Below are 19,734 nucleotides of genomic sequence, written 5' to 3'. Positions count from 1 at the left end.
AGGAATGGAGAGAGAGGTGACCTGGAGGGAGTTCCAGACCTCAGCTTTTTATAAGGCAGAAAAGCAGAGATGGGTGGCTGACAAGGAAACATTAAACACAAAATGCACACACACTCTCCTATCTCTCTCACACACTCTATGTAAACATGTAAATAAATTGTAATTGTATATTTGATGTGTGCTTTTAGGATTGGAGATATCTAGGTCTACAACTCTCTACAGTGCAGTTAACAAATATACTCTTTAATAACTGACAACATTCTATAATGAATACATATTAGAATAATGATCCATAATAGAGATCAATAGTGACTGTGTTGTGATTGTTTAGAGTTGTAATTAGTACACAAGTAGTGCTTCAGGGTGGGATCCAACCGTGTCTCAAAAGCAGCAGAAAAGGTCACCAAAATGTCTGTTGTGGCTATACACGTCTGGCTTGACTAGGCTACCTGCTGATACCTGGCCTCATGCCATAGTCACAATTCCTTAGAACTCCAGTCCTTGTTTCACAGAATCTAATCTTACATGTCATCAATTGTAGTTGTCATTCATGGGAGACGACATGTTTACTGTTGCATTGTCTTTGGTTTCACTTTAGCTTCTCTGTGAAAATAGCTCTATTTGATTTAGATCCAATTCCTCAGAACTCCAGTCCTCACTTCCTCAGATCAGTGTCAATGTTTCTGTGGGTGAACAGTAAACACACAGCCACTATTTTCAGTCCAGCAGTTTTAGGCCCACCACTACAACACTACGCTTACTACCCAGGGAATATTGCACAACTCATTGGTAATAAAAACCATTTTCAATGTCTTGAACAAGACAACTGGAAGGCATTGATGATACAGAGTCAAGAACAATGTGTTGAACATATTTATTTTGTAGAGAAACATCTCTGAGAAAGAATGCAGTGGATTAACAACACCAAATCTACTTCAAACCGTACACAACATCATTAGTTACGATGCTGGGCTTCAAAACATGAAGAGAAAAGACTAGAGGGATGGGTTTGAGGTGAGGAGGGGGTTTCAGGGGGCAGACTTCTTTATGGCTTTCTCTTTATGGTCATTATTGTCTGCATCGGAGGAGGAAGAAGACACAAGAGGAGGAATCTTTCTTTGGTGTATCCTCCTCAGCTGGTGCCTGCTTCGGTTGTTGGTGTCTCAGCCTCAGCTGCCTTTGTAGGGGCCTCTGTCTTTGTAGGGAGGCTCTCTTGAGTTGCAGGGGCTTCTGTCTTCTTTGTGGGGGCCTCTTGAATTGGAGGGAGACTTTTCTGAGTTGCCGGGGCTTCTGTCTTTTTGGGGACCTCCTTTCCATCCACCTCATCCTTCATCAAGTCTTTCTTAGGTGGCTGGGGCGGCTCTGATGTGGAGTCAGGAAAGAGGAAGAAGATCTCAGTCTGAAGGTTTTGTAGGATGTTTTTCAGTTGAGGAATTGAAGTAGCCTTGTGGAACCATCCTGATTGCTACGCTCACCATTCTGTTTAAATCCGAATGTGAGCTATTGCGTGATCAGGACGATTCCACCAGACTCTAATAGATGAAGACATACAATTTGAATTGGAAATGTATAGTATATTGGCCAAGTTCAAATCAAATTGCACATCCTACTTGAATCAGATGTTTGTATGAATTGAATAGACACCACCTCTGCAACACATCCACATAACATTGGGATCAAATGAATCAATGTCTTACAATCGTACAAGGAACAACTCACAATCAGAATACCATTGGATCTGTCTACAACATGTTAAGAACATTGTCTTTGACATCATGCAGTTATACAGTGACATAGGTAGGTAGTACAGACAGAGTGATATTAGTCCTAACTGAGAATGAACAGCAATCTGGAGTGGTGTTAGAGCGCACTGGGACTGATTGGTCCGTGAGACAGAGACATCTTAGATGGACAGAGATATAATGGTATGTTGGATTCCCTGGTGTCTTCTCCCCATACATCAGATCAGATGGTTCAGTAGGGCCGATGTCCAGTACTTACCACAATTCACTGCCTGCTCTAAAGAAAAGTCCACGCTGTTGGGGAAGAGGATAAATTACACCACTTAACCGGCAACTTGAAATGTAATACCAGGTTTACTGCAAATGTGTTGCAGCTACAGACCCTATATAAACTGAATGTTGTTTGATCCTATGTATAGGTACCTCATTATAAGCCATGGGCTAACTGGGAGTACTGGCTATGACAACCCACATCAAGTCATGAGTACTGAGCCCCCATTCCCTCTGGGTTTGTGCATCGTTAGCTCACCTGTCGTCGGGGGCGATGTCGTGCATTAGGCTGCGGTAGTTCTCGATCTCGGCCTCCAGCTTCATCTTGACGTGAAGCAGCTCCTGGTAGTCATCCACATGCCTCTCCACCTGCGTCCTCACCTGGACCAGCTCTCCCTCCAACTGCAGCAGGATCTTATTGAGGCGGGTCATCTCACGGTTGTACCGCCCATCCGTGTCCTTCAGAGATTCCTCGTGGGAGTGGACCTGTGACGGACAAGGAAAGAGACCAATCAATTTGTGAGCAGATGTGACGGACAGGCACAGGGACCAAACAAATCGATTTGAACTCACTAGTTTTATTTGTATTTCCTGACTATAAAGACACCCAGCCAAGCATTGTGAAATGCTATCAGATGTTGGACTGTTTTGTATTAGTTGTTGTTGATAAATCAAGTTCACATATGTTCCAGGTGGCGACCATATTGATGACAGGTCATGAAGTTCAGTCTGGTTTGTAATGACAGAGTTCAACGTAATAACCAGGTTGGCTGGAATGTGTGTCGACAACACAGCTATGTTGCATCCCTATATAGAGGTGTTGCATTCTCTGTAGGTTACGGGATGTGTGTGTGCATAGTTGACCCCTGTTTAGCATGGTCAGCTTTACCTTGACCCAGTTTACAGTTGACCTACACTCTTAGATAAAAAGGTGCTATTTAGGGTTATTCAGCGGTTCCCATAGGAGAACACTTTGAAGAACCTTTTCGGTTACAGGTAGAACCCTTTTGGTTCCATGTAGAACCCTTTCTAAAGAGGGTTCTACATTGACCACAAAATGTTTCTACCTGGAACCAATAATGGTTCTCCTATGGGGATAGCTGAACCCTTTTTTCTAAGCATGTAGGGCAGTACAGGTGATGTATGGGGGTTACCTATGTTGGGTATGGTCCGGTGTGTGCGATGTCACTGGTCAGGTGATGTGAGTGTTTTACTATAGCATCATTTACATGGGCTACAATATGATGACATACCAAAACCAACACAGGGGGACAGAATGTAGTCTTTTCATCCGGAAATGCGTGTGTGTGTATGTGTGTGCGTGCGTGCGTGCGTGCGTGCGTGCGTGTGCGTGCGTGCGAGCGAGCGAGGGAGAGAGAGATGGTGCAGGTAGGTATGTTTTACCAAGCTCATTATTGACTGTATGTCTATCTCCAGGAGGTGTCTCTGTCTGCGCAGGTCTTTGAGCTCATTCTTGCCTGAATGCAGAGCCTCAGTATTCTGAACCACCTCTACCTTGATGCTGTCAAACTGTCAGAGAGAGAGAGAGAATCAAACTCAGAACTGAAAACCAAAAAAAGCACTGTACAACAGCAAGATGCTGACACTAATTGAGGAGTCCATAAACACAAACAACTTCTAGCAAAATTGGAAAAACCTAAAAAAAAAAAAAGGACAGGAATTAGCAATACAGAGGCATTTGTGTGTAACAGTAACCTGGGAAGGTTTTCTGTAGTATTATAAATGTAAGAGTTCTAAACTTCCTTAATAAGCACTATGTCTTGAGTAAAAGCCAAATTGGATTTATACCAAAACATTGCACGACCGATCATATTTACACCCTACACACCCTGATAGATAAACAAGTCTACCAAAATAATACCAAAATGTACGCTTGCTTTATCGACTTCCAAAAAGCATTTGATTCTATTTGGCATACAGGACGGTTCTACGAAGTTATTGAAAGTGGTGTAATGGGTAAAACATATTACATAATTAGTTCAATGTATACTGGGAATACATTGAAATTCAAAATTGGCAAGAAAATAACTTAATTCTTTAAACAGTAGTGGGGCCTTCGCCAGGGTTGCAATCTGAGCCCTGCGCTCCTCAATATTTAAATCGAGGCCACTATTCTATAAAAATCCTCAGCCCCTGGTGTTAGTCTCCACAGCCTTGCCATTGAGATGGGTAGACCCAGGAAAACCTGGCTCCGTGTACAGGAAAGGCTGTGCAACCACTGCACCACAGCAGAACCTGAGACAGAGCTGCATTTCCTGACAAAATGTCAAAAAATATAAAACAATTAGAGAGTGTCATTTTCCCAAATTTGAAACCCTTATTCAAGGTTTCAAAGACCTCTCTGATGAGAATAGGCTGCCCGTCCTGTTGGGGGAGGACACAGAGAGCTATGGGTTGGCAGCGCACTACAGTACATTGCTGCCTGCCATAAGATGAGTCAGTGTCTGACATACCAACATATGCTTATTGTTATTGTAATTGTTCAATGTATGGTTATTTTGACCCTTGATTATTGTAGTTACTGCTGTCCCATTGACAATATTGATTATTATTATTTGAATTAAGTTAATATTGTAAATCTTTGGCAATATGTACATTGTTACATCATGCCAATAAAGGAAATTTAATTGAATTGAGAGAGAGAGAGAGAGAGAGATAGAGCGAGCGAGATTAATTAATTAAGGAATGAACAAACAAGCGAAGGAATTAGATAATTAATGAGCAAACTAATATAGTGTGGTTCATTGATAAGGAAGTAGATCTTCATACCTTGCTCTGGTACCAGTCGTCGGTATCCTTGAGGTTCTTCTTGGCCAGTTTCTCGTACTGGGAGCGGATCTTGTTGAGTGTATCACTCAGGTTATTGTCCTGGGAGTCAAACTCCACGAGGACGTTGGAGTCCTTGATCTTCTTACGCAGCTCATCAACGTCCTGCATGCAGCAGGGGAGAATACAGTAGTTATTATGGGCTATTTCAAGTAAAAGCTGCTCTAGGATCATCTCTCCTATTCCCAGCTATAAACCTAACCATTATGAGGTAAATCTTAACACTGTTCCAGGAACAGTGGGTGAATGAGTGTGTGCCCTTACATCCTTATGGTCCTTCTTGAGGACGGCGAGCTCTTCCTTCACAGACTCGACCTGGCTCTCCAGCTGCATGCGGTTCAGGTTGGTGTCGTCAATCATCTTCTTCAGACCAATCAGGTCCCGCTCCACAGTCTTCCTGGCATGCTTCTCGTTGTCCAGCCTGCAGAGGAGAGTACAGGAGCATGTCTCTCTTAGCCCCATACAATGTAAAAAGCCCCATTGGGTTTTAGCAAAGACTGCTGTATGTAAATGAGCACCATTTTTATAAATTTTTATTATAATGACATAATAATAATAATCCAATAATATACATTTTATTTTGTGTATTTTTGTCCTATTTCTATTTTTTATTAATTGAAGGTTAAATAAATCTCCAGGTCTTTTTCTATAATAAATTGATAGCATGTCATGTCTCACTTGTTTTTGAAGTCATCATTGGCCAGTTTGGTGTTGTCAATTTGCAGTAACAAACGTGCATTATCCATGGTCATATCACGGAGCTGAAACCGAGAGAACATGGGCCAGTTATTGAGAATTCAGTAAACACACCAAACGATTCACAGACAGAGATCAAGTGACTATCAGGTGAATAAGCTCAGCTGACATAGACATACAGTACTGTACATTGATCATTCAAAGGGCAAAAATGCGGAATAAATCAGTCTAATTAATCATATTAAATAATTAACTGAGTGAAAAATCACCTTCTTCCTGAGGTCATTCAACGGTTTCTCAACCACATCCCAGTCTCGGCCGTTGGGGTCTCCTCTCTTGTCCAAGATGTCCTGAATCTGGTCCTCCAGATCTTTGTTGTCTTCCTCCAGGTTCCTCACCCTGCCCAGGTAGCCGGACAGACGGTCGTTGAGACCCTTCATGGTCTTCTTATCATCCGGGGCGGGCCCGGGGCCAGGAGAGACATCGTTTGAATTCTCTGGGTCAGAACGCATCGCGTTCCGTAGCCCCTCCAGACTGGCCACGGACACCCTGGAGCCTCTTCCCCCGGCCCCACCGAACATGCTAAAGGCTCTGTTACTAGACATGGCAGTAGTTGGTTGAATGGGTGAGTTGAGAAAGAAAATAGAGAGGCAGTGTAGAACTGATAGTCACCTGTACAGGTAGTGATTGAGAGATGCGAGGGACTGTTTTTATACTGCTGCTCAACACCTGAAACCGGCCCCAAAGATACGATTGGCTGTAGTACGTCCAGCACACCCCCGGACAAACAGGTTTAGAGTAAACATACAAGTTTTCCTTTGTGACTTTGTTGTTTTTACTATGAAATTTAGAGTTCCACCTCAGCTGATTGGACAGAGGCGGACACTTGAGTGGTGAGGGTTGGTCCTTGCCCACCTTAAAATCGGGTGATAACCTGAGAAGAGGTGCCTTTCCCTAAACTCTGAGTCTGATACTTGAGACTCCTTCTCTCTCTGTCATTCTGACAAGAACACAAAGACAAGATGTCCAAACCAGGCGGATACAGCAGCCAGTCCGACATTCCCTCCGGTAACAAGCTCAAAAGCTACCCGAACGTCGCTACTAACAAGGACCTTCTAGAGCCCAACAACCCGAAGGTGGACCCGAAGGACCAGTCAGCCAAGAGCCAGGAGAAGGACCAGATGGTTGGACTCAACGACAAGTTCATAGCGTTCATTGACAAGGTGTGCTATTTTATTATTCTATTATTTTTATTATTGATTGGATTGATAATTTTACTAAATCAATGCATTGATGCAATAGGTCTGTCTGAAGTCTGCTGGTAATAGAGAAACACCTGTATGACACTCCTACATAATTATTTCAGCCATATGATATTTGATTTGATGCTTAATTTATGCATTTTCTTCCAATTCATTGTGTAATAATTCCATTAGATAGACCCAAAACACATCTTGAGATAAAAAACAAATGTATATTTCTAATTATCTACAGGCCTACGTTTTGATACTTAACTGTCATTCTACTTCATGACCACCTTTACATAGTTAGAAGCCTACCTTCAGTACAATAAGAGGCTCTGTAATCATCCCAGCAGCGGGGTTTATGTAGCCAAAACATTCTACCCAGAGAGAGGTGTTCTAGCGGTCTCATCACCATCACTCACACCTGTAAAGAAAACCTGTCAGCTCTCTGCTCCGTGTTCTGAGCCTCTCTCTCACTCCCTCTCTCTCTCATTCATTCTCTCACTTTCATTCTCTCTTCTCTCTCCTTCGATCATAGGGCGTTTTCAACTGCTAAGGTGCCACCTTGTCGCCAATAACAGAATACCATTTCAAAATGGAATTATTTTTAATCTCTTGCGAGTTTTCCAAATCAATTTTCTTTAATAGATTTTTGGACTTGGATTTAGTCAATATTATATAATATTTTTGTTGGGTTACATTTGTGAGTGTGGGGGCCTATTTGTTGTTAACAGACCATAGTGTGAGTATGTTGTAGTGAATCACACATTGGTTCTATATTTAATGGCCATGAGAGTCTGGGTGTAAACCTAATGCATGTTGCTTGCCACACAGACACACACGGTGGAATTTTAGCTGTGGGCAGATCTGGTGTTGCTCAGTTAGTGTAATGAGACCCTTCATCACTGAGGCTCCACATAAGTGCCCACACACACGCACGCACGCACACGCACACACACACACAATGGCATCCCACAAGACTAACAGGTTGTAGAGTCACTTTTTCAATATCTGTTAAATTCCTGCTAGCAGAGAAGTGGAGGCTTACAAATCTTAACCCACAATCCCCCAGTGGCATGAATAAAAAAATGGATAGGAGTTTTTTCCTTCTATAACTCATTGTACTTTACTCTGACTGGTTTCAGATGCAACCACGTTGATTGAGTTTCTGATCCAATATACTCTCTCTCTCCTTCTCCCTTTAGGTGCAAAACCTGGAGCAGCAGAACAAGGTCCTGGACACGCGCCTGAAGATCCTGAAGGAGCAGGAGGACTACCAAGGCAACGTGGACGCTGTGGTCCAACAGCTGGCCAACGAGTTGCAGCGGCAGATCGAGAACCTGGCCCGGGACAAACAGAAACTGAAGCAGGAGCTGGCCCGCTGCCAGGACGAAGTGGACCAGACACGCAACAAGTCAGTGACTTCACAGAGCCTTCACAGAGCCTTTCGTAGTTAAGAGTTAATAGAATCGAATAGAACAGAATAGAATGGAATAAAATACAAAATAATACAGTGCAATACAATAGAATGGCATTGAATTGGACAACATGCACTGCAAAAGATAGATCTAAATTATGAATGTATTTACCATTTCAGGGACGCGCTAACAAACCACCCATCACATGATTCCTGTGAAGCAGGCCTAGGGAGAAAACTAGGACAGTCAATAGTATAATATAAATCATAGTTTAGATATTGTACAGGTCACCAGGCCTCCAGGAAATGCCACAGTCCACAACAGGAACCTCATCAGTCTAAAGTGACAAACAGCGTTTTCTCACGCTAGACTACGGAGCATTTTTCCACTTGGGTCCCCAGTCCTCAAGAGGTGGAGGTGCTAATTCTTTATCCTTACATAAGCCTCTGTCCACTGGGTTGAGTTAAGTATGTACAGGGGGGCTCTGGTGTGCCCTGCACTATGTCTGTGGGGAGAGGTAAATGTACTGTAGTCAGTGTACACTCCCCAGCCCCTCTACTCCACTCTACCCCCTAACCATGGACCTCTGTGTTGCACAGTACCAGACATAGCTCTGAGAGTGGAGAAAATGTGGAACCCTTTGGGAGCTGGGCCCATTCATCCCATCCATCCTGGGCTCTTACCCAGTCTGGATCAGCTCAACACAGGCACGCTATGCTAGGGTGTCTGACTTGGAGGGGTTAGAGGGGAACAAAGCTGCAGATGTTCTGACAGTAGGATGATAAATTGACATGTCAGTGAAAGGGGTTTGGGGATCCGTGTGGTGTGTCGTGGTGTGTTGTGGTGTGGTGTGTCATGGTGTGTCATGGTGTGGTGCGTTGTGGTGTGTCGTGGTGTGTTGTGGTGTGTCATGGTGTGTCATGGTGTGGTGTGTCGTGGTGTGTCGTGGTGTGTTGTGGTGTGTCATGGTGTGGTGTGTCGTGGTGTGTCGTGGTGTGGTGTGGTGTGTCGTGGTGTGTCGTGGTGTGGTGTGTTGTGTCATGGTATGGTGTGTCATGATATGGTGTGTCATGATGTGGTGTGTCGTGGTGTGTCGTGTTGTGGTGTGTCGTGGTGTGTCGTGGTGTGGTGTGTCGTGGTGTGGTGTGTCATGGTGTGGTGTGTCATGGTGTGTCGTGTGTCGTGGTGTGTCGTGGTGTGGTGTGGTGTGGTGTGTCGTGGTATGGTGTGTCGTGGTGGGGTGTGTCGTGGTGTGGTGTGTTGTGGTGTGTCATGGTATGGTGTGTCATGGTGTGGTGTGTCGTGGTGTGTCGTGGTATGGTGTGTCGTGTCGTGGTGTGTCGTGGTGTGTTGTGTCGTGGTGTGTCGTGGTGTGTCGTGTCGTGGTGTGTGGTGTGTTGTGGTGTGTCATGGTATGGTGTGTCGTGGTGTGTCGTGGTGTGTCGTGGTGTGGTGTGTCGTGTCGTGGTGTGTCGTGGTATGGTGTGTCGTGTCGTGGTGTGGTGTGGTGTCATGCTTGCGGGTGTGTGTGCTTACCTGAGCTCCCATCTCAGTCATATCATACCTGGGCGGCAGGTAGCCTAGAGGTTAAGAGCATTGTAACCAAAAGGTTGCTGGTTTGAATCTCCAAGCCAATTAGGTGAAACATCTGCCTGTGCCCTTGAGCAAGGCACTTAACCCTAATTTCTCCTGTAAGTCGCTCTGGATAAGAGCGTCTGCTAAATGACTAAAATGTAAAATATCAAAACAACAATGTCCTCTTCATTATCCACTCTGTGGTCCTCCAGGTACCAGGATGAGATCCAGAAGAAGTCAGATCTGGAGAATGACTTTGTGATCAACAAGAAGGATGTGGATGAGGGCCAACTGGCAGCCGTGGATCTGGCTCTGGAACTGGAGTACCTGATGGGAGAACTGGACTTCCTGAGGCGGGGCTATGATGAGGTAGGCTGACTGACACACCCATCGGCCAATCAGAGGCTAGGTGGAACCAGAACCATATATAGCCTAACATGGCGTCCAGTGTAAAAGTTTGCCAAACTCTCTTTACTGCATGGCACTGTGTGGAACTATTGCAACTGACACCTACCCAGTGCACAAACCATCTCAAATCTGCCAACTAGGGCAGAGCGAAGGAGGCAGTTACCTGGAATGAGACGCAGCCCAGATGTCTTTCTCCCCAATTTTGTGGTATCCAATTGGTAGTTAGTCTTGTCCCATCGCTGCAACTCCCGTACAGACTCGGGAGAGGCGAAGTTCGAGAGCTGTGCGTCCTCCGAAATACGACCCTGCCAAGCCGCACTGCTTCTTGACACAATACCCACTTAACCCGGAAGCCAGCCGCCCCAATGTGTCGAAGGAAACACCGTACACCTGGCGACCGTGTCACCGTGCATTGCGTCCAGCCCGCCACAAGACTTGCTAGTGCGCGATAGGACAAGAACATCCCTGCCAGCCAAACCCTCCCCTAATTGTGCGCCGCCCCATGGCTCTCCCGATCCCGGCCGGCTGCGACAGAGCCTGGACTCGAGCCATGATCTCTAGAGGCACAGCTAGCATTGCAATGCAGTGCCTTAGATCACTCGGGAGGCCCAGATCTCCTTCTCTAATGTAGTATTGTTGTCCTGGCTGTGGTGTGACAGGAGCTGAAGGAGCTGGAGTCTCATATCCAGAATGAGACGGTGGTCGTGAAGGAAAGCAACAAAAGATCTCTAGACATGGACGAGATCATCGACAGCGTCAAGAAACAGTACGCGGACATGGCCTCCCGTGCCAGAGAGGGGGCAGAGCTGTGGAACCAGAAAAAGGTGAGGATTTATTTTATGTCATTTAGCAGACACTCTAATTCAGAGAGACTTACAGGAGCAATTAAGGTTAAATGCCTTGCTCAAGGGCACATTGACATATTTTTCACCTGGTAGGCTCTGGGATTTGAACCAGCAACCTTTCGGTAACTGGCCCAACGCTCTCAACCGCTGTGGTGGTGGGGGTGAGTGGTGAGGGGTGGTGGGGGTGAGCGGTGAGGGGTGGTGGGGGTGAGTGATGGTGGTGTTGGTGGGGGTGAGTGGTGAGGGGTGGTGGGGGTGGTGAGTGGTGGTGGGGGTGAGTGATGGTGGTGGGAGTGGTGAGGAGTAGTGGGGGTGACTGGTGGTGGGGTGACTGGTGGTTGTGGTGGGGGTGAGTGGTGAGGGTGAGTGGTGGTGGTGGGGGGGTGAGCGGTGGTGGTGGTGGTGAGGAGTGGTGAGGAGTGGTGGGGGTGAGGGGTGGTGGTGGGAGTGGTGAGTGGTGAGTGCTGGGGTGAGTGGTGAGTGGTGGTGGGGATGAATGGTGTGGTGGTGAGGAGTGGGTGGTGGTGGTGAGTGGTGAGGAGTGGTGGGGGTGAGGGGTGGTGGTGGTGGTGTTGGGAATGGTGTGGTGGTGGTGGTGGTGGTTGGGGAGAGTGGTGGCGGGGGTGAGTGGTATCTATTGTCCATCAAGAATAACTTTTGTTTCGCAACTTAATCACGGTTACACATCAGAGCCACACACACCAACATTATGTAACACAGTTAATGATGTTGACGATGCAACAAGAGTGATGACTATCCTAAATATATTCACTGATGCCCCTCTATCCTTTCTCCCCCTCTTTTTCTCCCTCCCTCCCCTCCTCCCCTCTCCTCCCCCTCTCAGATGAATGACATAGTGCTGACAGCAGGTCAGTATGAGCAGGATGTACGTGATGTGAAGAAGGAGATTGCTGACATGCTCCGTCTAACACAGAGACTGAAGGCAGAGCTGGAGACCCTCAAGAAGCAGGTGAAACACTCTTGCACGCATACACACGCAATATACACGCATATATTTCTATATCCTTCTCCACTTCCATTTCCCTTTGACCCTCTCCCTTCCAGTTGACCCTCTCCCTCTGACCCTCTCCCTCTGACCCTCTCCCTTCAATTTGACCCTCTCCCTTCCATTTGACCCTCTCCCTCTGACCCTCTCTCCCTTTGACACTCTCCCTTCCATTTGACCCTCTCCCTCTGACCCTCTCCCTCTCACCCTCTCCCTTCCATTTGACCCTCTCCCTCTGACCCTCTCTCCCTTTGACCCTCTCCCTTCCATTTGACCCTCTCCCTCTGACCCTCTCTCCCTTTGACCCTCTCCCTTCCATTTGACCCTCTCCCTCTGAACCTCTCCCTCTGACCCTCTCTCCCTTTGACCCTCTCCCTTCCATTTGACCCTCTCCCTCTGACCCTCTCCCTCTGACCGTCTCTCCCTTTGACCCTCTCCCTTCCATTTGACCCTCTCCCTTTACCCCTCTCTCTACCCTCTCCCTCTGACCCTCTCCCCCTCTCTCTGACCCCCCCCCCTCTCTCTCCGACCCTCTCCCTCTTCCCCTGTTCAGAAAATAGTTATTGAGAAGGACATTGAGGTTGTGGAGGTGGATGGGCAGAATGCGTTGGAGCAGGCCAGGGATAATATTGTTGCGCTGGAAGACGCTCTCCGCAGGGCCAAGCAGGACATGGCCCGTCAGGTCAGGGAGTACCAGGAACTGATGAACCTCAAACTGGCCCTGGACATCGAGATCGCCACCTACAGGAAGCTACTGGAGGGAGAGGAGATGAGGTGAGTAGTACAGTGGAGGGGGGGGGGGGGGGGGGGGGTGTAGGGGGGTTATGTGTGAATGGGTGGGGTCAGGGGTGTGTTTGTGTGTGAGAGAGAGAGAGCGAGCGAGAGACAGAGACAGAGAGATTGAAATGGAGAAATACTGTTGTATCCTGCCTATACTTAGCCCGTATTCTCTCTGTCATTTCAGAATGAATGACCATATACGTCAGCAAGGTAAGAGATCTTCTTATTCCCTCCAGTGGTTCACTCTCTTCTTCGTTAGTTTATTTAACCTTAGAACCTCTAGGTAGCATCTACATGATACGTTCCACTTCAGAGTAGCAGTGGTGGGAAAAGTACCCAATTTTCATACTTGAGTAAAAGGAAAGATACCTTAAAAGAAAATAACTCAAGTAAAAGTAAACGTCACCCAGTAAAATACTACTTGAGTAAAAATGTTCAAGTATTTGGTTTTAAATGTACTTAAGTATCAATAGTAAAAGTATAAATCACTTAAAATTCCTTATATTAAGCAAACCAGACAACACGATTTTCTTGTTTTTAAAATGTACAGATAGCCAGACACACACTCCAACACTGACATCCTTTACAAACAAAGGATTTGTGTTTAGTGAGTCTGCCAGATCAGAGGCAGTAGGGATGACCAGGGATGTTCTCTTGTTAAGTGCGTGAATTAGACAATTCCTGTCCTGCTAAGCATTAAACACGTAACAAGTACTTTTGGGTGTCAGGGAAAATGTAAGGAGTAAAAAGTACATTACTTTCTTTAGGAATATAGTTGAGTAAATGTAAAAGTTGTAAAAAATTGAAATAGTAAAGTACAGATACCCCAAACAACTTAAAAGTATTTTTACTTAAGTACTTTACACCACTGCCGAGTAGTTATTTCCCATCCTCAGTAAATGTGTAGAAGGGTGAGTAAGAAGAGAAAGATCCGATAGGAAGGAACTGTGACCTGTGTTGTGTCATGATCTGTGTGTGTCCTACTAAAATCAAATCATATCTCTTTTGCTCAGATTACTAAAACAAACCAACCAATCCCAGTCCTTGCTTGCACGCAGACATTGATTTGCCGTCGAAGCCCCTCCTGACTATGAAGCCCCTCCCATTAGATGCCGTTGCCCCCCCAACCAGCCCCAGGAAGCCCCTCCTGACTCTGAAGCCCCTCCCATTAGATGCCGTTGCCCCCCCAACCAGCCCCAGGAAGCCCCTCCTGACTCTGAAGCCCCTCCCATTAGATGCCGATGCCCCGCCAACTAGCCCCAGGAAGCGTCTGCTGATCAGAATTGAGGTGGATGCGGGCAGGGTCATGTCCAAGAGCTTGCACTATTCCGACAATTAACCAAGTCCACTGTCGCTATAGTAACACGGTGTTGTACCTCTTTCTCTCTCTCTCTTTTCCATCTAAAAACCATTGCGGAGTCTTTTGTTTTACGTTAAGGTCATTGTTTAATAAGCTAAGGTGTTAAACTTACAAACTTTGTTTTCAACTGCAGTTGGAAGACCATGTGTGACAGTAACAGGAGCTCTTACAAAATGTGTCCTGTGCTCTTTTTCATTACGTTTGTGGTGGGAGAATTTATCTGTGCTCTTTTTCATTACGTTTGTGGTGGGAGAATTTATCTGTGCTCTTTTTCATTACGTTTGTGGTGGGAGAATTTATCTGTGCTCTTTTTCATTACGTTTGTGGCGGGAGAATTTATCTCTGCTCGTGTGACTGGGGAGGCCATGTCCTCCAAAGCTTGAATGTCACTGAACCAGGTCCAAAATAAAAAGAGAAAATATTAAGGTACCAAATATGTGTATGGTTTGTTTAAGGAGTATGTCTGTCACCCTATACAACTCAGCCCTGAACTCAAGGTATACATGGGCCTATTGTCACCACACAGACAGAGATATACTTCCTAGAACCCCGGGACCATCACTGTCGTCATATAAGTACTTACATTCAGTATCTCCTTTTGATGAAAACTGTCTAATATGACAACGGTCATGTTAAACACTACTGTCTAATATGACAACGGTAATGTTAAACACAACTGTCTAATATGACAACGGTCATGTTAAACACTACTGTCTAATTTGACAACGGTAATGTTAAACACAACTGTCTAATATGACAGCGGTCATGTTAAACACAACTGTCTAATTTGACAGCGGTAATGTTAAACACTACTGTCTAATATGACAGCGGTAATGTTAAACACTACTGTCTAATATGACAGCGGTCATGTTAAACACAACTGTCTAATATGACAACGGTCATGTTAAACACCACTGTCTAATTTGACAACGGTCATGTTAAACACTACTGTCTAATATGACAGCGGTCATGTTAAACACTACTGTCTAATATGACAACGGTAACGTTAAACACTACTGTCTAATATGACAACGGTAATGTTAAACACAACTGTCTAATATGACAGCGGTAATGTTAAACACAACTGTCTAATTTGACAGCGGTCATGTTAAACACAACTGTCTAATATGACAACGGTAATGTTAAACACTACTGTCTAATTTGACAACGGTAATGTTAAACACAACTGTCTAATATGACAGCGGTAATGTTAAACAACTGTCTAATATGACAGCGGTAATGTTAAACACTACTGTCTAATATGACAGCGGTCATGTTAAACACAACTGTCTAATTTGACAGCGGTCATGTTAAACACTACTGTCTAATATGACAGCGGTCATGTTAAACACTACTGTCTAATTTGACAGCGGTAATGTTAAACACTACTGTCTAATATGACAACGGTAATGTTAAACACTACTGTCTAATATGACAGCGGTAATGTTAAACACTACTGTCTAATATGACAGCGGTAATGTTAAACACTACTGTCTAATATGACAGCGGTCATGTTAAACACTACTGTCTAATATGACAGCGGTCATGTTAAACACAACTGTCTAATTTGACAGCGGTAATGTTAAACACTACTGTCTAATATGACAACGGTCATGTTAAACACAACTGTCTAATTTGACAGCGGTAATGTTAAACACTACTGTCTAATATGACAGCGGTAATGTTAAACACTACTGTCTAATATGACAACGGTCATGTTAAACACAACTGTCTAATATGACAGCGGTCATGTTAAACACAACTGTCTAATTTGACAGCGGTAATGTTAAACACTACTGTCTAATATGACAGCGGTAATGTTAAACACTACTGTCTAATATGACAGCGGTCATGTTAAACACAACTGTCTAATATGACAACGGTCATGTTAAACACCACTGTCTAATTTGACAACGGTCATGTTAAACACTACTGTCTAATATGACAGCGGTCATGTTAAACACTACTGTCTAATATGACAACGGTAACGTTAAACACTACTGTCTAATATGACAACGGTAATGTTAAACACAACTGTCTAATATGACAGCGGTAATGTTAAACACAACTGTCTAATTTGACAGCGGTCATGTTAAACACAACTGTCTAATATGACAACGGTAATGTTAAACACTACTGTCTAATTTGACAACGGTAATGTTAAACACAACTGTCTAATATGACAGCGGTAATGTTAAACAACTGTCTAATATGACAGCGGTAATGTTAAACACTACTGTCTAATATGACAGCGGTCATGTTAAACACAACTGTCTAATTTGACAGCGGTCATGTTAAACACTACTGTCTAATATGACAGCGGTCATGTTAAACACTACTGTCTAATTTGACAGCGGTAATGTTAAACACTACTGTCTAATATGACAACGGTCATGTTAAACACTACTGTCTAATATGACAGCGGTAATGTTAAACACTACTGTCTAATATGACAGCGGTAATGTTAAACACTACTGTCTAATATGACAGCGGTCATGTTAAACACTACTGTCTAATATGACAGCGGTCATGTTAAACACAACTGTCTAATTTGACAGCGGTAATGTTAAACACTACTGTCTAATATGACAGCGGTCATGTTAAACACAACTGTCTAATTTGACAGCGGTAATGTTAAACACTACTGTCTAATATGACAGCGGTAATGTTAAACACTACTGTCTAATATGACAACGGTCATGTTAAACACAACTGTCTAATATGACAACGGTAATGTTAAACACAACTGTCTAATTTGACAACGGTAATGTTAAACACAACTGTCTAATTTGACAACGGTCATGTTAAACACAACTGTCTAATATGACAGCGGTAATGTTAAACACTACTGTCTAATTTGACAGCGGTAATGTTAAACACAACTGTCTAATTTGACAACGGTAATGTTAAACACAACTGTCTAATTTGACAACGGTCATGTTAAACACAACTGTCTAATATGACAGCGGTAATGTTAAACACTACTGTCTAATATGACAGCGGTCATGTTAAACACTACTGTCTAATATGACAGCGGTAATGTTAAACACAACTGTCTAATATGACAACGGTAATGTTAAACACAACTGTCTAATTTGACAACGGTCATGTTAAACACAACTGTCTAATATGACAGCGGTAATGTTAAACACTACTGTCTAATTTGACAGCGGTAATGTTAAACACAACTGTCTAATTTGACAGCGGTCATGTTAAACACAACTGTCTAATTTGACAGCGGTAATGTTAAACACAACTGTCTAATTTGACAGCGGTCATGTTAAACACAACTGTCTAATTTGACAGCGGTCATGTTAAACACAACTGTCTAATATGACAACGGTCATGTTAAACACAACTGTCTAATATGACAACGGTCATGTTAAACACTACTGTCTAATTTGACAGCGGTAATGTTAAACACAACTGTCTAATTTGACAGCGGTAATGTTAAACACAACTGTCTAATATGACAACGGTAATGTTAAACACAACTGTCTAATTTGACAACGGTCATGTTAAACACAACTGTCTAATTTGACAGCGGTCATGTTAAACACAACTGTCTAATTTGACAGCGGTAATGTTAAACACAACTGTCTAATTTGACAGCGGTCATGTTAAACACAACTGTCTAATTTGACAGCGGTCATGTTAAACACAACTGTCTAATATGACAACGGTCATGTTAAACACAACTGTCTAATATGACAACGGTCATGTTAAACACTACTGTCTAATATGACAACGGTCATGTTAAACACAACTGTCTAATATGACAGCGGTCATGTTAAACACTACTGTCTAATATGACAGCGGTCATGTTAAACACAACTGTCTAATATGACAGCGGTCATGTTAAACACTACTGTCTAATTTGACAGCGGTCATGTTAAACACTACTGTCTAATTTGACAGCGGTCATGTTAAACACTACTGTCTAATTTGACAGCGGTCATGTTAAACACAACTGTCTAATATGACAGCGGTCATGTTAAACACTACTGTCTAATTTGACAGCGGTCATGTTAAACACTACTGTCTAATATGACAGCGGTCATGTTAAACACTACTGTCTAATATGACAGCGGTCATGTTAAACACTACTGTCTAATATGACAGCGGTAATGTTAAACACAACTGTCTAATATGACAACGGTAATGTTAAACACAACTGTCTAATATGACAACGGTAATGTTAAACACTACTGTCTAATATGACAGCGGTCATGTTAAACACAACTGTCTAATATGACAGCGGTCATGTTAAACACTACTGTCTAATTTGACAGCGGTAATGTTAAACACTACTGTCTAATTTGACAGCGGTAATGTTAAACACAACTGTCTAATATGATAACGGTCATGTTAAACACAACTGTCTAATATGACAGCGGTCATGTTAAACACTACTGTCTAATTTGACAGCGGTAATGTTAAACACTACTGTCTAATTTGACAACGGTAATGTTAAACACTACTGTCTAATTTGACAACGGTAATGTTAAACACTACTGTCTAATTTGACAGCGGTAACGTTAAACACTACTGTCTAATTTGACAACGGTAACGTTAAACACTACTGTCTAATTTGACAACGGTAACGTTAAACACTACTGTCTAATATGACAACGGTAACGTTAAACACTACTGTCTAATTTGACAGCGGTCATGTTAAACACAACTGTCTAATATGACAACGGTCATGTTAAACACAACTGTCTAATTTGACAACGGTAATGTTAAACACAACTGTCTAATTTGACAACGGTAATGTTAAACACAACTGTTTAATTTGACAACGGTCATGTTAAACACTACTGTCTATTTTGACAACGGTCATGTTAAACACTACTGTCTAATATGACAGCGGTAATGTTAAACACAACTGTCTAATATGACAGCGGTAATGTTAAACACAACTGTCTAATATGACAGCGGTAATGTTAAACACTACTGTCTAATATGACAGCGGTAATGTTAAACACTACTGTCTAATATGACAACGGTAATGTTAAACACTACTGTCTAATATGACAGCGGTCATGTTAAACACTACTGTCTAATTTGACAACGGTCATGTTAAACACAACTGTCTAATATGACAGCGGTAATGTTAAACACAACATTCTAATATGACAGCGGTCATGTTAAACACAACTGTCTAATTTGACAACGGTCATGTTAAACACAACTGTCTAATTTGACAGCGGTAATGTTAAACACTACTGTCTAATATGACAGCGGTAATGTTAAACACTACTGTCTAATATGACAGCGGTCATGTTAAACACTACTGTCTAATTTGACAGCGGTAATGTTAAACACTACTGTCTAATATGACAGCGGTAATGTTAAACACAACTGTCTAATATGACAGCGGTAATGTTAAACACTACTGTCTAATTTGACAGCGGTAATGTTAAACACTACTGTCTAATTTGACAGCGGTAATGTTAAACACTACTGTCTAATTTGACAGCGGTAATGTTAAACACTACTGTCTAATATGACAGCGGTAATGTTAAACACTACTGTCTAAT

At 43.4% G+C, this 19,734-nt stretch overlaps 2 protein-coding genes across 3 annotated transcripts; one reads left to right on the top strand and one right to left on the bottom strand.

The window, feature by feature from the left end:
• Positions 1-857: 857 nt before the first annotated feature.
• Positions 858-6,404, bottom strand: LOC129844793 (keratin, type I cytoskeletal 18-like). 2 transcript variants are annotated; one of them, XM_055912923.1, is made up of 8 exons: positions 5,825-6,404; positions 5,538-5,620; positions 5,124-5,280; positions 4,803-4,964; positions 3,417-3,542; positions 2,272-2,498; positions 2,002-2,036; positions 858-1,362 (listed from the first exon to the last, which is right to left on the bottom strand). In XM_055912923.1, exons 1-8 carry the CDS (start codon positions 6,158-6,160, stop codon positions 1,133-1,135), a joined length of 1,356 nt encoding a protein of 451 aa, XP_055768898.1. In that variant the 5' UTR covers positions 6,161-6,404; the 3' UTR covers positions 858-1,132. The 2 variants fall into 2 exon arrangements, with proteins under 2 accessions (XP_055768898.1, XP_055768899.1); XM_055912924.1 differs by lacking the exon at positions 2,002-2,036 and having other exon boundaries at positions 1,258-1,362; positions 5,825-6,400.
• Positions 6,405-6,483: 79 nt separating this feature from the next.
• On the top strand, positions 6,484-14,619 carry LOC129844794 (intermediate filament protein ON3-like). Its single transcript, XM_055912925.1, has 8 exons — positions 6,484-6,778; positions 8,005-8,213; positions 10,005-10,161; positions 10,860-11,024; positions 11,890-12,015; positions 12,605-12,825; positions 13,016-13,041; positions 13,845-14,619. Exons 1-8 carry the CDS (start codon positions 6,578-6,580, stop codon positions 13,850-13,852), a joined length of 1,113 nt encoding a protein of 370 aa, XP_055768900.1. The 5' UTR covers positions 6,484-6,577; the 3' UTR covers positions 13,853-14,619.
• Positions 14,620-19,734: the final 5,115 nt, after the last annotated feature.

Source organism: Salvelinus fontinalis, unplaced genomic scaffold (assembly GCF_029448725.1).
Source record: "Salvelinus fontinalis isolate EN_2023a unplaced genomic scaffold, ASM2944872v1 scaffold_0231, whole genome shotgun sequence".
Taxonomy (NCBI): domain Eukaryota; kingdom Metazoa; phylum Chordata; class Actinopteri; order Salmoniformes; family Salmonidae; genus Salvelinus; species Salvelinus fontinalis.
The sequence above is the reverse complement of the archived record's forward strand: the minus strand, read 5'-3'. Positions and strand labels throughout refer to the sequence as shown.

What these genes read in the sequence shown, in the direction of transcription:
- LOC129844793 (XM_055912923.1), bottom strand. Translation starts at nt 6,160, where the DNA reads ATGTCTAGTAACAGAGCCTTTAGCATGTTCGGTGGGGCCGGGGGAAGA. An exon ending in GACATCGCCCCCGACGACAG is followed by an intron (nt 2,037 to 2,271) that starts GTGAGCTAACGA and finishes CTTCCCCAACAG; the next exon opens with CGTGGACTTTTCTTTAGAGC. An exon ending in AGAGCAGGCAGTGAATTGTG is followed by an intron (nt 1,363 to 2,001) that starts GTAAGTACTGGA and finishes ACTCCACATCAG; the next exon opens with AGCCGCCCCAGCCACCTAAG.
- LOC129844794 (XM_055912925.1), top strand. Translation starts at nt 6,578, where the DNA reads ATGTCCAAACCAGGCGGATACAGCAGCCAGTCCGACATTCCCTCCGGT. An exon ending in TCATAGCGTTCATTGACAAG is followed by an intron (nt 6,779 to 8,004) that starts GTGTGCTATTTT and finishes TTCTCCCTTTAG; the next exon opens with GTGCAAAACCTGGAGCAGCA. An exon ending in AGCTGTGGAACCAGAAAAAG is followed by an intron (nt 11,025 to 11,889) that starts GTGAGGATTTAT and finishes TCCCCCTCTCAG; the next exon opens with ATGAATGACATAGTGCTGAC.